General features: G+C 41.4%; 1 protein-coding gene across 1 annotated transcript in view; it reads right to left on the reverse strand.

Moving 5' to 3' along the window:
- Impg1 (interphotoreceptor matrix proteoglycan 1) overlaps positions 1–16,301 on the reverse strand; it is a 143,553-nt gene that overhangs the window by 40,058 nt on the left and 87,194 nt on the right. Inside the window, exons 14-15 of the mRNA XM_013505815.1 lie at positions 14,735–14,897; positions 13,236–13,365 (exon numbers count right to left, since the gene is read on the reverse strand). Of these exons, the coding sequence (XP_013361269.1) occupies positions 13,236–13,365; positions 14,735–14,897 (293 nt within the window). The remainder of the gene's footprint in view (positions 1–13,235; positions 13,366–14,734; positions 14,898–16,301) is intronic.

Consider the following 16,301-nt stretch of genomic DNA (forward strand, 5'->3'; position numbering starts at 1 on the left):
GATTAATGATCTTCATTTCATGAAGCTTGTGTCTTGGTTGCTTTTCTCTTATTGCTGGGACAAAATATCTGACACTGAAAATTAAGGAAGGAAAGGTTTATGTAGCTCACAGTTTGTGGAGGTTTCAGTCCATACTTGGCTGGCACCAGGGCAGGGTGGCACATGGCAGAGGGCAACAGTTCATGGAGGTGGAAAACAGCAAAAGCAACAAGAGCAAAAGGGAAGAGCTGTGGCAAGCAGCCTCTTTCCCTCCCTTACACTGTATGTAAACTCCCCACCCCAGGGTGGGTGTAGCACTCACACCCGTAATCCTAGCATTGGATCATAGTTCAATCATAAATCCTAGAAGCCCGCCCCATGACTGCATGAGGATTTGGGCAGTCATCCACACACAAACCATAACACTTGGTACAATAGTAGAATCAAGCATCCTGCATGTTCAGTTACACCCTCTTAATTACAGAGATTAGGAAAGTAATTACAAAGCCATGGAGCAGTTACAAAGCTAGGCAATTTCAAAAGAACAAAGTTTTAAAAAGAACAATTTCTCTTGGACAGTTTTTCCCTTTTACCCAAAGCAATCTACAGATTTAATGCAATCCCCATGAAAATACCAATGACATTCTTCCCAGAAATAGAAAAAAATCCTAAAATTCACATAGAACCATGAAAGACTCAGAATAACCAAAATGACCCTGAAGAAGAACAAAACCAAAACCAAAACCAAAATCAACAATAACAACAACAACAACAACAACAAAACCTAAAAGAATCACTAACCTGACTTCAGAACGTACTACGGAGTTATAGTAGTAACAAAAAACAGCATGGTACTGGCATAAAAATTGACGCATACACAAATGAAAACAGAGTACCTAGAAATGAATCCGCATGATACAACCAACTCATTTTTGGCAAAGGCACTGAGAATATGCATTGGAGAAAGGACAATATATTCATTTAATATATATACATTTGTACAGTATACATAAAATATATGTATATTTATATAGAAGAATGAAACTAGATTCTATGTCTCAGTATACATAAAATTGGCTCAAAATGGATCAAAGACCTAATTAAGATCTGAAATGATAAACATCCTGTAAGAAAATAAGGAAAATGCTTCAACAAATTGGTGTAGGAAAAGATTTTTGGATAGGACACCAAAGCACAAAATGGGAGATAATTTGCAAAGTATTCATCTGATGAGGGATTGATATCCAGAAAATATAAGGAATTTAAAAACAACACCCCTCCAAATAATCCAATTAAGAAATGGGCTAAAGAGCTGAATAGGCATTTCTCAAAAGAAGACATAAATGGCCAACCAGAACATTACAGTATATGAAAAATGCTTAATATTGTTAATCATCAAGAAGTGCAAATCAAAGCACAATGAGCTATTGTCTTATCCCATTTGGAATAGCTATTATCAGAAAGAAAAAAATGCTGGCATGAATGCAGGGAAGAGAGAATTAGTATCGCTATCATGAAAAATAACATAGAGATTCCTAAAAAAACCCTAAGTAGAAATACAGCGTGACAGAGAAATTTCACTCATGGCTATATATCCAGAGGAAGTAAAATCATTACATTAAGGAGCTATGAGCACTCCTGTGTTTATTGCAGCATTATTCATAGCAGCCCAAATCTGGAATTAACCAAGGTGTCTGTCAGTGGAAGAATGGATATCACTGAATACTATTCTGCCATAAAAAGAATGAAACCCTGGCATTTATAGCAATATGGATGGAACCGGAGGTCATTCAGTGAAATAAGCCAGAAACAAATACCACATGGTCTCACTTATTTATGAAAACAAAACAGTGGATCTCAAAGGTAGAGGAATTGGTAATGGTGCATAGGACACAGAGTTAGATAGGGGACAATAAAATACCAGCAGACAGGAGGAATTAGTTTTGTAGCACAGGGGAATACAGGTTAAAAAAAATCCAGGACTTATTTTAAAACTAATAGAAGAATATGAAGGTTCCCAGTGTATAGTCATGACTGGGTTATTTTTTTTTTAACAAATAAATAGATATATTTTGTATCCTTCTAGAAAGAATTAATACATTAGATTATGAGAGCTAACGGAGCAAGTGCATTTTCAAAGTTAAATTTTATAAACAATATAAAAATATTAAGTGCTCACAAAATGTATGAGGTGTCATAAAAATACAGCATGTATTTGAACAAAAATGATTATAGTAGAAGATACATTGCCGTTATTTTCTCTCCAAAAACTCCCCTCAGTTTGGACACCCCCACCCCATCATTCTTGACGCTCTCTGAAGCAGTTCTGGAAGTCCTCCTTTGTATCTTTAGTTACACAGTCAAGTCATGACTGCTTGAGGAATGGAGGTACTTGTGACCCTTACTGGACCACTGCACGTTGTATACATGTATTGAACTACTGTGCAATAAACCATAAAGATGTACAAACACTGTATCTGAAAAACAATAAGGAAGTCTTGTTTGGAACAAATACTGTTGTGTAGTATTGTCCTGCATGTTATGGAATGGCCCTTGTCACTGTATATTAGCATGCTCCCCATTATTGTAGCAGTTTAAAGGTGCTCCTGCTGGCTGGGGTGTAGCTCTGGAGCAGAGTGCGTGCCCTGTGCACACAAGGCCTTGGTTGCATCTCCATCTCCATCACCGCAGCTCGGGGGTCTCCTAGCCCCCCAATCACAAAGTATATAGTATGAGAAAGTATCGCCTCACTGAGAATTGTTGTTGAAAATGTTGAACTTTATTGAGCTTTATCAGGGAATAGCTATGCTAAAAAAACTCCCATCTATTCTAACTTTTAAATTTTCTGAATGTTCTCACTCTTTCGTTCTGCAAAGGAAAGGGCTACCTGGAAAGAACCACCCTTCCCGGCATAGTTTAGACAAGACGTGCTGGCCACGGTTGCTCAAGACTCCTGTGAGGCTTGCAGGGAGAGCCTGTGTTTATCTGTCTCTTCGAGCCCACCTCACTTCCTTAGACACTGCTCACTCATGAGCAGTCTCTCTGCTGTTATTTTCTGAATAAGATTTTACCCTTCCTCAATCGTCTGGTACGTTTTGTTTGCTCTGAGCTCCACCTCCCCTAAATTATATGTATATATGCATTCTTTCTTGATTAAATTTTAAAAATTAGAACATGTTTGCAATAGACAGTGTAAGTTTCCATTCCTTGTGAGAATAACACATCTTAACTCCTTTTTTCCATCCACTTTCCCTTCCCCTTCTCCCACCCCCCAACTCTTCACTCCCTTCCCTTTTGAGAGAGATACATCTTTCTACTTCCTATCTTTTATTTTGCTCTGTGCTTATAATCTGGGTTTCTCATAGAAGAGAAACGGTGTGATATTTAAACTTGTGTGTCTGATTTATTTCACTTAAAACTATGGTCTCAAGTTGCATTCTTCATGTATTCTCTAACTCAGTCAGGACACACAGGGGGCTTAGGGAGGAATAGAAGGGAAGACTGTTTCATTAGCTCCTGGATCTCCACTTGCAAAATGAGAACTGTCCTGCCTTCTATAGGAACATAGTAAAGAACGAAGCCGAACATGAAATAAGCAAGCAAAAATAAGTACATGTAATTATTTGTATTTTGAAGAAACTCAAGCTGTGATCATCTATGAAAATCAGACTAATCTATGTTGGAGATACTAGTCCGGCTTCTAGAGTCTTTTCAAAGCATGACCTTAAGCAATTTTGACTGAACTGCAAAGATCAAAGTAAGAGCCACTTTTAAGAAAATACAATTTGTACAAATTTTGAAAATTGTTTATTTCAAAAAAGATTTTCACCAGAATATCATGAAAACACTGAAGTTATGCTCAATGAGAGTTTTCTTAAATGTAACAAATATTCAATAGTTTAGATGAACCTAAAGTTGATTTAAAAGTCAAAGATGCATCTTATAGGATGTTTACAATGTTTTTTTTTTTGTGGAGTTTTTCTCTTCCAGTAAATGAAAGAAATGCAATATGGGTAGGCATTCTGGAAGATAATGCATTTACTTTTGTGAAGGTAGGAAGTTATAAAATCTAATGAATCCGATCTACAATGGAGTCTCTCTCTTTGCTTGGAAGTGCCTGTGCCGGGAAAATATGGTCCTGGAGGACAGAGCCCTGATCTATTTAGTAGCACCTTGCATAGAATATTTAGCAATGTGGCCATAGGATTTAGCTTGGCCTGTGAATGAAGTCTTATAATTAGGAGTCTGATAGTACTGCTCTGTTGGTGAGTACAAGTTTTTAGAGCAGGCAAAAAGAGGTATAACAAAATAGCTAAGGGTCGGGACATGTCCCAGACACCTGGAATAAAGTGCGTTCTGGTCAGATTGTACCTCTGATATCCTAAAAGTTAATGGAGTTTAATTCATGTCAGGAAAATTGTGAAAAAGCTTGAGATGAGTTTAAAACAGTATTGAGAGTCTTTTCAACAGAATGCTGAGCATCATGGCGCAGGCCTTCGGGGATATCCAAGTTTGGAGGATGCTGCACTTTGTATTTTCTCTGACTGGAGTATTTTACCACAGGAGCTGTAGAGAATGAATTATGGACTAATGCCACTCCATGGAGATGAAAGTGAATTTTATCTGATGAAGATATTTTATTGCCCAGTGGACTTTTTACCAGCTTTGCAAATTTGTATCAACATTCCTGATTGCCTGTATCTAGACTTGGCAAACTTTTTGGAAAAGGGGCAAACAGTAAATATTTTAAACTGTATTCACCATATAATACATATTACTGCTACTCAGGTTTGCTATTGTAGCTCTATAGGAGTCATAGACTATATATGAATGGACATGACTGTATTCAATAAAACTTTACTTAGAGGCACTAGAATTTAATTAAATATAAGTTGTTTCATACTGGGAATCGCACTTAGGACCTTGCACTTGCCAGGCAGGCACTGTGTCACTGAGCTATATGCCTGGCCTATACATATAATTTTTACATGTCAGAAAATAGAATATTTTGATCTTTTCCAACCATATGGAAATATTTAAAAAATGCCTAACTTTCATGCTGTACAAAAACAGGTGTTAGTCTGGATCTGGCTAATGGGTCTATAGTTTAGCAACTCTTTGGCTTATATTTAGTCTACTGTTTGGGTTCTCTTTTGAACTAATGACAGCAACTTACTGAATTCTTTATTAACTATTGAGGTAAATAAAATCTTCAGCATGCATTCATTTTATATTGAGATAAGAGTCATAATTTTACTCCTTTAAAATTTATTCTTTGGGCTGGGGATGCGGCTCAAGGGTGGAGTGCTTCCCTCGCTTGCACAAAATCCTGAGTTTGACTCCTAGCCCTCAAAAAAATAAAAAAACAAATACAAATTTTAAAAAGTAAAACGTTGTTCTTCAGTATTGGCCAAAGGCAACTACTAAAACTCAGTTGAGGTGTGTGTAGACTATGAGTTAAAGGGATGAAAGATTCTGTGCCCCAGGTGAAAACTTGTAGAACTTCCTCACTACGTATGCCCTTCTGCAAAGGAACGAGGTCCATTGGAAGAAGAATGCACAGGGTGAACTAAAAAAACTTTCCATGTGATTTAAGATGCTGTTATGGTTTGTGCCTAGATGTCCCCCAAAGCCTCATGCAGTCAGGTGATGGGCTTCTAGAGTTTTTGACTGACTCATGGTCTAATACTTGGGTTATGGGTGTGAGTGCTATACCCCCTCTGGGGCGGGCAGCCTGCATGCAACAGGAGGGAGGGAAAGAGGCTTGCTCTCTGCTGCTCCTCCCTTTTTGCTCTTGTTGCTTTTTCTCTTTTCCTCTGCCATGAACTGTTGCCCTCTACCATGTGCCACTCTGCCTTGAAGCCAGCTGAGTATGGGCTGAAACCTCCACAAACTGTCAGCTAAATAAACTTTTCCTTCCTTAATTTTGGATGTCAGGTATCTTGTCTCAGCAGTGAGAGAAAAGTAACCAAGACAGATGCATTCAGGATTGACAGCCAGTGAACCTGAGGGGACAGTTTTTAAAAACTTTTGATAAATCAAAAGTAAGTTGTTATTTTAGTATATAAAGCATGCAACAGAGGAGTGTGGATGTAACTGAGCAACAGAGCACTTGCCTAGCAAGTGTGAGGCTTTGTGTTTGATTCCCAGCACTAGAAACAAAACAATAAATAATAGAACTTCTGTGATATTATTAATAATGTGTGTGATATTCTTTTTGTATAAGGCACAACTGAAAGATTAATTATATGAAACAAAAGATTATCAATTAACTTAATTAATCTTTCCTTACAGTTTTTCTAATTGGTTGGAACTTCACAATTTAAGGTCACTGCTAAACAATTCAGTATACATTTTATTTATGTAAACTCCCTTCATTCCATGGAGATTTTGATGGCCAGTTAAAGACGTGGCACTGTGAACAGCAATGTGTGAGGGGCTATGACTTTCGACTTCCTCAGAGAATTCTTTGTTTTATGAAGGAAAAGGCTTGGAGAGTCTCTTTTAACTTCTTTCTTTCTTTTTTTTTTTTTTTTTGGTTTTTCTCCGGTACCAGGAACCGAACTCACGACCTTGTGCTTGCCAGGCAGGCGCTTTTGCCGCAGAGCTAAATCCCCAGCCCCCTCTTTTAACTTCTTAGGCAGAGGGTCTACATTTTCCAACACTCGTTAAATGTAAAGGCTTAGCTACAAAATATCAAGTAATTTTAGCCTTTACATGGGAATAAAGTTTTATAACTTGCAGAATGTTTTCATACATATCACTACTATGGGACTCAAAGGTTTTAATAAATATTATAAAATATATTTATATTGCATACAAATTTGTAATTTACTTCCCATACTGAACCAAAAGCTTCCTCATTATTTGGTTCAATATTAGTTTTGCAAATATTCAGTACATACCAGCCTTCTTTGGCTCTTTGGCTCCACTTTCCTCCCTTTGCTTTGGGTATTCTGTGTGTCTGGCCCAGGCTCGCCACACTTGCATGCCCTACAGCTTTGCTGCACCTTGAAGTCTTTGCGTCCAACATTATGCATTTCATGCTTTCTCTACCTTTCCTTTTAATAAGTCCCAGTGTACTTACATTGCTGACATTTTCTGCTACTGCCTTTTCTATATACTTGCTCTCTGATTCACTTATGTCTATTAACATTCCTCTGAGAAAGGCATGGTAGGCGTTGTTACGTCATATACAGAAGAAACATCTAAGGTTCAGAAAAATGAAAAGTTCTGTTCAAAATGAACTCATGACAGGATCAGTAACAAAGTTCAGTTTTCTTAACATATCCATTTTATTTCCACAAAAATGCCAGAAGCTCTCCTTTTCTTCTTTTCCCAGTATCGGCTGGCTTGGGGGACCCAAGGGAGAATTTTATGGGTGAGGTCCCAAGGCTAAGGAATGCACGTGTGCAAGACATCAGCAACAACAGCAGGCAGCATGGAGCACAGCAGACAGCCAGAGCGCAAGAGCACAGGAGCCAGAGCTGCCCGCGTCTTTGTTGTGTAGTTCTTGTACAGGTTGTTGGCTCATATTTACATGTTCACATAGTGCCGTAACCAGCACATGCGTGTTTACCTGTGCTGAGTCATTGCTACATAACTGTATCCCGCTGTGCACTTGCGCTAGGCAAGCAGGGTCACATCCTCAGGTGTCGTTAGGTGCCCCTGAGCTTTGAAGCAGTCTGAGTGGTTTTCCACACCCAGATCTTCATCCATCTATTCATTCATTCAATCAACAAAATTGTTGAATGTCTACCACCTGCCATATGCTTACAAGGCACAGCACTGGGGCAATAGCAATGAGCAAGATAAATTCATTTCCTTCCTTTTGCAGCTTACAGCAGCTGCAAATATTGCAATAAATCCAATTAATTGAGCACTTTCTGTGTTGTCATCATACCCTAAAGTCCCAAGCAATTTAGGTGGTATTTGCACTGCCATAGCGCAGATAAAAAGCTGAGGCACAGAAAGATTTAAAAACTCTTAGTGTAGTATTAGTGGATGAGGTCCTTAGAAAGGCTGGCATTTGGACAACTTATGCATGGCCTCAGAAGACAACCCACAGGTTAGCAAGGTGCTAGAACTAATATATGTTATGGCAAAGGAGGCAAAGGGTGGGGTGGGCACGTTAGTGAGTGAAGATGCTGAACCTTTGGGCGTTAATGCTACTCACAGCGCAGAACAGTGAGCCTGCCAGCCAGGAGGACAGTCTCACTGACACATCATAGAGAACAAAAAACCAGTCTTTTACCTTTCAATAATGCATCTGCAAACCTCTCCAATCCTGTTTTCCAGGTGGTATAATGATTTTCAAGTGAGGGGGGGCAGGTTTACCAGGGACCTTCCCCTCCTCCCTGTGTGACTAAGGAGAGTTTGACAGCTGCTCCCTGAGTAATTGCCAAGTGGCATCTACAGAAAGCTTTTAAAAATGGAGATGCAGATTGTAGATATTTCAAGTTAGGGAAAATTACATCAGGTGCATTTTAACACTAGTGAGCCTGGCAATTTAGCAAAAGCCTAGTTTAAGTTCTTTTAACATTTCACGAGAAGGAGTAATTGTATTTAGTAGCAATAACTTTTTCTCAGAAGAGCAGCTCACCCTGTTAGACCACAGCTTTGATGAGTCTGCTGCTGAAATTAACGAGGCAAAGGGAGAAATTTAGAAAGAGAAGTGTGAAAAGTACTTGGGGAAAGGAAGAAGAGATTAAATCAAGTAAGAGAGCTGGGAGTCAGATTCCACCCTCTACAGGAGGCCTAGCGGTTCATCTTTCTACCTGAAGAGTTCTCACGATGTCTAACGTGCTTCAAGTAAGACAGCTGCAGATACAGATACCCTTGTAAAATGGCCAATAATTAAAAAGTCGGGCCACAAAATGTGCACATTTGAAGGAGAAATTGGATCCAAGAACACTAAAAAGAGGATGAAATACATTAGCTCCATATAAAAAGATAACCTATCCTGATTCAATATATACGAAACTTAATGAAACAGTTTCCTAGGAAAATTTAAACATGAATATCAAGTAATGAGGGACAGGAAAACACAGACACAGAGTGGGAGGGAGCAGGACTTGCATCTCACAAAGAAAACAGTGCCACTCGGACAGGGTCGCAGAGTCGGGGGAGTTGGGTGTCTCCTAGTTTTCTGTTTCAGGCACATTCGTGGATGGGGACCGTGTTCAGTGAAATGGAATATGGGAGGAGAACCTGCAGTCTGTAAAATGGAGGGAAGAGTAGCTCTCTGCTGCATCTCACAGGATGGATTAGAATCCAGTTTGTTAAATAAAAAGGCATACGCCAGGCGTGGTGGTGCACGCCTGTAATCCCAGCACTTGGGAGGCTGAGGCAGGAGGATCGAGCATTGCGAATCCGAGACCAACCTGGGCTACAAAGTGAGCTCAAGACCAGCCTAAACTTCAGAGCGAGACCCTGAATCAAAAAAAAAAAAAAAAAAAAAGGCATGAAAGAGCTTTAACAACATTAAAGCCCGAGTGTGAGTTATTACTGTGAAGTAGTGATTATCCTGGTGTCCCATTCCCCACATCAGCAGCCCCTGTGAATTTGCCAGAAATGCAAATTTGTCCCAACCCAGACATGCACAGTCTCAGGCATTAATGCTTTAAGAAGCCCTCCAGAGGGCTGATTCATGGAAGTTTGCAATCAGTAGCTGAGGAACAGTTTTACAATTTGTTATGGGAAAATTTCATGACTGAAGCACCAAGATGCAGTGCTAGCGCTGACCTGCTCCTAACACAAATGGGAAAGTTTTCTTTTTCCTCTAAGCCTCGTAGGGCCTGCTCTAGCCACAGCTACCTCTTGATTTTGCTAGTAAAGACTGGGGTCAATGAGAGACATACAAATATTTATATTCAATGCCAAAGTCTAGTGAGGCCCACAAGGGAAAAACTCTGCTCTAGAACGAATTTAATTAAATGCAAAAACTTTTCAATTTTAGGCAGAAGCTTTGTACTTTGAAGAGTAAGAAATCATAACACAATCACATTGAAGTTCCTTTAAAAACATTCTCCCATTTGACATTTAAAATGCTTTTTATATCAATGAATGTCATTTGGGAGAAACAAATCACATTTTCTGCTATAAATCTAAAGAATTTGTTAAAAAGCAAATATATGTTAAAAAGCATGTTTGAATTTCCAGGTTGTTGTTAATCCAAGCTGGTTAACACCTTTCTTTACTTAAATCTTAATGGAATATAAATTCCCAATAAAAAGAGATCTGGTATGACATTTTTAAATGGCGTTTGCCGAGTTATAGAACATATTTGTATTTTGGCCCCTTACCTCATGCATTCATAGGTAGAGCTTTGCAGAGTGACCAGATCACGAGTGTGAGGCACAGGACTGGTCCACTGGTGAGTTTAGAGCTGGGTGTGATGTTGGGAGGTGAGGTCTGGTGGGAGGACACCGGTCAACGTGGGCGTGGCCTGGAGCAGTGTACATCCCTCTTCCTGCCTTCACCCTTTCTGCCTCCTCTGCCCTGCCCTTGGCCATGCCGGCCTGCCTGGAAGCCAGCCGAGAATGGACTCAAACCCAATGAACTGTGAGCTAAAATAAACTTTCCCTCCTTTCATTCACTGGTTTTGTGTATTTGATCCAAGCGAGATAGTGACTAAAACAGAATCATTATGTATGAAGCAGGGAAGAAGGCAAGACTCTGGTCCTACGTTTTCATTTTTAAAAGATAGTTTAGAAACATGAGCTTTTTGGGGGATAGCTTAGTAGTTCCAGTTGTAGCTATTTCAAATGCTGATTTCTAAGCATTACTCATCTTCAAGTAACGTAAGAAGGCGGGTGAACTGCCTTGAGTGTCTTAGATGCCTGATTAATTTCATGTCCCTGATATTGACATTTGTACCTAAAACATGGTATTTCATCTGCTTTTATTTTGTAGAAGGTTTTGATGAATTTACAAGATTTCATTCAAGGAAATAAACTGTGTTTGAAGAAATTAAAGCTTAATTATGTATTAACATTAAGTTGTAAAACACTCAACTTCATAGGGAGCCTTGTAGGGTTCGAGGGTGTATTACAGGGGGAGGAATTACAGCGCTCTGCAAAGGCTGAGCGCATCGGGAATGTGAACATCCGAATGACCCAGGCTGCAGTTTATTATGTAGTAGCTGAATAAAGAAGATACTTTCAAACAACTCTTTTTCATCTGCAGTGAAGAACACCTTACCGATGACTACCCTTCTGAGCAAATCTCTTCTCCTTCTGTTCAACTTCTCAATGGTGGTTTTGAAGATACAATATTACACGGAGGAGGTTCACATTTCGCATCTGTGCATCAACCATACGTAGCACTGTATCCGTCACACTACCACCCAGAGAAAGAGGGGTACGCCCAGCTATGGAAGACCCAGAACACCACCATTGACATTCATGCCCATCTACTTCCACTGCTCATCCCCCTCTACCCGTGAAACCACTTGTTCATCTGTGCAGTCATGCTTCTAGAGCATGTCTCTGGGATGGAGGAAAACAAGAAAATGGGTAAGAGTTAGCGTAAAAAGGTTGAAACTGCTTCAATTCAAAGGCAGCAAAAATGGACGACTCCATGAAGAAGATGTTGGCGCTAAATGGGAATACTCCAAGTGGCTGTGCTATGTATTGCCTTATTTAAGCTGACAGCTTTGGGTGCACAAGGAGATAATTCTGTCAGGACATAAGCAATTCTTTAGCTACTTTAGATTATGTAATACCTAGAGAGAAATTCTCTTACTTTTCATTAAGTTCAAATAATAAGGGGACCATTTTGAAGTATAAGGACCTTCTGTTTTGACTGCTACCACCTTGGAAATGAGGTCTGAAATTATAGGTGTTCTCAGCCAGTGTGCAGTGAAGTTACTGGAAGGGCCACGGTGCTACTTGGTGATGGAGCCAGGGCTGATCTGGTTCTGGTTCTGGTTCTGGTTCTGGGTTCCCTCCTGCATTCTTGCCCTTCCCTTGCTCTGTCTGTTTTGGGTGGAGGGATGGGAAACAGATCCTGTTGATCATCTTTCAAAGGATTCTGTACAATCTGGTTTCCAGCTGGGATTGGCCGGTATGAGACCTTGGTTATCTCACCTTGCCCCTTTGTGTGTCCAGTGGTCACTTGTCTATGGCTGAGGCTGTTGGGAGGGTCCTGGGCTCTTGGCTTCCTGGGCTCTTGGCTCTTTGGGAGGGTCCTGGGCTCTTGGCTTCCTGTGGGTCCCCTGGTTCCTGGACACTGGTGACACCCCTTCTTGCTGTTGACTCTCTAGCCCATGGGAGGCAGAGGTGTCCTGCTCTTTTTGATCTCTGGAGGCTTCCCCTCCTGTCTGGGTTTCTTCATGCCTCCACCTGAGCATTACATTCCTTCCTCATGTGAGTTCCCTTTCTTGTGGATGGCAGTTTAAAGCTGTGGATGTGTGACTGATTTTCACCTGGAAAATGCCAGCTTGGTGCTTACAGTTTCTCTGGTTAGATTCTGGTGGATGTGGATTAACTGAGGAAGAACTTAACCCACCAGAAAGGACTACAGAATGCTGGCCCAGGCCCAGGAGGATGTGGCAGACGTGGAGACAAGGAGCTAGGGCACAAAGCTAGCACTGTGAGGAGGCAGAGTCCCCTGCTAACCTGGAGGGACCAAGGCTTCTGATGTTCTACGGGTGTGATCAAATCAGACTGCAACCTTAGTCTGATGAGTCACTAGGGAAGAGAGAAAGAAAGTGGTTTAAGAACTGCACTGAAAAGCGATTGTATTTCAGTGTATACATGAAAAAATGGATATGTTTTCATCTAAATACTTTCGCGGCTCATGGCAAATGCTTTTGTTATCCCCATAAATATCCCTGTCCGTCTGTAACATCTGGGCCAGCTCAACCCGCTAGCACCAGGCTCTGATGGGAGAAAGCGGGTTTGGGGAGGTGACTTAGCTCCCCCTGTGCCGAGCCATCCCCGGATCCTGAGGCAAGACGGGAATGTGTGCTGCTGAGAACACATTAAAATACCCGCCTGTGTTCTGAGCCCACAGGAAAGTTAATGCAAGCTCCAAAGTAAAAAAAAGCGAATGCTTTTGAAGCCCCATGCTGCCCAATCTGTTTGCACTTGTGTCATCCGGTACAACCCCACAGGAAGGGCCTTGCAGGCTGCAGCCGAGGCAGCTGGGATGGCTGCTCTGGGTGCACAGGCCTGTGGGGGTGTGCAGTGCCTGAACCAGGGTCTGTCTTTACTTAAACATCGGCGATTTTTTTCCTCATGAATTATTCGTACTGATTTCCATTATTTGAAATATTGCAGTTTAGCATTATCTTAACCACTGAGATTCTGGCTGCCACTCGACCTCCACACCCAGGCCGGTGTCCTGCCCCCAACACCTTCATCTCCACCGACGTGGGGGCTCCTGTTACAAATTCATGAGAGGGTGTTGAGAGCAGGGTAAGAGGAGAAGCAGGAAAAAGGGTCAGCAGTCCCCTAAAGAGACTCACGATCGGAAGATTCTTAGGAGTTGAAGAAAATCCCAGTGGACAAAAGTCTTCAAGATTATTATTATTACAGGGAAAACCATGGTCCATCAAATTCAGGGTCCAGGTGAGGAAGTCTCTGAAGACCCAGAATTAGATGGGAACCCCTGTAAAGATATTGTATGAGATACCTCATGAGCTTGCAGAGAAAATTCAAAGTTAGGAAAATGACCCCAGAGAGGCGGAGAAGAGCCTGTAATATCACATATCCTGGTGAAGAAGAGGCATTACCAACACTGAGGGCCGGGAGCACCACTGCAAAAGATGTCAAAACGCATAAGAGGTCAAAGAGGTTGCTGCCCTGCATGTGCTACACAGGAGGAAGCAGAAAACATCAGACATGAATGGAAAAAGAAGTGGAATGAAAAATACAGTATTTTGTGTGTGAAAATTGCAAACTTAAAAAATTAAGCAAACCGACAAAACTTTGGATGATTCTAATGAAGCAAGAGGGTTTCATACTTTTCATATATAATAAAGCAATGGTTCAAGTTGTTCCAGAAATGAGACTACTGACATATATGAGGTGTGATAAAAATACAGTGAATGTTTAAATAAAAATTTACAAAAATGTGTTGTAGTAAAAGACAAATCACCACCGATTCTTCTCAGAAGACTTTCCTTCACCTCGATACTCTTGCCGCTTTCTGAAGCAGTTCTGGAATTCCTCTTTTGTGAGGATCTCTTCATGGTTGCTTTGATGTCCTGAACTGACTTAAAACATTTATGGCAACTTCTGTCAAATAACATCCTCATTCACCTAGTTTACTGGATCTGGCACTGTGTGACTTCCGGCTCTTTCCTGAAAAGACCATGAAACTTTAACAGTTTAAACTGTTTCAGGACACCAAGGCAGCCATGATAATGCAATGAAAGACACGTAGGTAAGAGGACTTTCAGAAGTGCTTCAGAAAGTGGCAAGAATGATGGACTGAGTGTGCTTGAAGAAGGGGAGGATTTTGGGGGAGATTATTATAACACATTAAAAAAGAAAAAAAAAAGAAAAAAAAAGTTCAGCATTCACTGTATTTTTTGATCAGGAAAGTTTCCTCAAAATCATTTTCCCTGTTATTTCTAGACAGCAATTTAGGGTGTTCGCAAAGGAGCCATCCCAGACAGTAGGGGCTATTTCCCATAACAGCCTGGCAGTGAAGGCCTAGGGATTGCAGGGCTGGTTTCCTGCTTTTCTTTGACTCTAAAGCTCCTGTTTGCCAACTGCAGCAGAAATCTCACTGGGAACAGACTCACCCAGCATGGAACTAGCCAAGCCCTCAGCAAGGGCCCACCATTCTTCCTCTGCCAGGCCCGGGAAGACCGGCGAGGGTCTTTGGACTTCAGTCCAACACTGCGGTCTTTTGACTTGAATGTTCTCATTCTTTTTTCCATGGGAAGCCATGGAGACATTGAGCACCTTCGAGCCAGGCAGGAATAACGAGGACAGCCCGTAGGAGAGCCAGCGAGTCCCAGGTGCACAGTGCAGGAGCAGCTTGGTTCTCTCCTAGCTGGAAGCCAGACAAGACTCCGTCCTTAAATTCATTCTGCTTCTCTCCTTTCCCAGAGGTGGTAGATACTCCTTCACACCCAGGTCCTGAGGGCGTGTGATCCTTTGTGTTGATTCTCCTGGGGCATCACCCACGTGCAGCCCAACCCTGCTTAGGAGGAGGAGGCCTTGGGGTCCAGCCTTGACCTTTCCATTCACTTTGGAGATTGTGCTCGGTGCCCCTCACTCTGGCTCTGCTTCCAAGGTCCTGCCCCACCTCTCCTCTGCTGCCCTCTGTATGCTAGGACTCTAAGAAATATTTCCCACATTGCAGTTTTATCATGCCTTCCTCCCCTTCCTCTGGCCTTCCTCCCCCTCTCCACTGCCCAGTTCCCCCAGCTACAACATTTGTTGCAGGGCTTGTTAAATACATTAAAGCATCATGTACAAGTAGCTCACATGAAATTTAACACCTGTCTTGGCCTGTGTCTAGGAGTCCCCCAAAGCCGCATGCGGTAAAAGGTGGAGCTTTCCAGAGGTGCCCGTACCTAGACAGTGTGACGCTGGGATTAAGTGTGATGTTGGGATCAAGGGCGTGCGGTCACTAATTTAGTCCACGGACTGGTTTGGCGTAGTTCTGGGTGTGGTAACGGGAAGGTCTACCTTGGCTGTGAGTGCTGCCTGTCATAACGGTGCATAGCTTGGGTAGAAAGTTACCGTTCGCTGCTTGCTAATTTGCTGCCTTCCTCCTGCCAAGACCTGTTTCTCCTGTGTGATGTCCCTTGGCTCCGCCACCCTGCCTTTGAGCCAGGTGATTACGGGCTGAAACCTCTACAAAGTGTGAGCTAAATAAACCTTTCCTCCTTTAACTTTGAGTGTCACATATTTCATCTCAGCATGAAGAGTAACTAAGGCAACACCCATAGGGTGCTTATGAGGAGATACACATATTTTGCTGAGTACTCCTGAGATGCTCTGTCTTTCCAAAGTGAAGAAATTTACTGAACCACTATTCAAGAATGTCACAAACAACCTGTCTAAAATATTGCAAGCTTTCATGTAAAACCCCAAATCAATGAAAAATTGCCATCTTGTAGAATGAAGATTGGTTTGAGAATCCAAAGAGATAAATTTTCTTAAACTCCTAATATATGCAGATCTTGTGTTCCTACCGCACATACACAAAAGGTAGCTCTGTAAAGAGATGAGATGTGAATTAGCACCCAAGAGTAATCAGTTTACTGTATTAAAAAATCATGGTGTATACTTTAAATATGTGAATTTTTTTATCAAAAAACTGAAAGAAACATAAATATAAATATTTGCTTATTCAAA

The sequence above is a fragment of the Chinchilla lanigera genome, unplaced genomic scaffold, assembly GCF_000276665.1.
Source record: "Chinchilla lanigera isolate Chin_1 unplaced genomic scaffold, ChiLan1.0 scaffold00101, whole genome shotgun sequence".
NCBI classification, from domain to species: domain Eukaryota; kingdom Metazoa; phylum Chordata; class Mammalia; order Rodentia; family Chinchillidae; genus Chinchilla; species Chinchilla lanigera.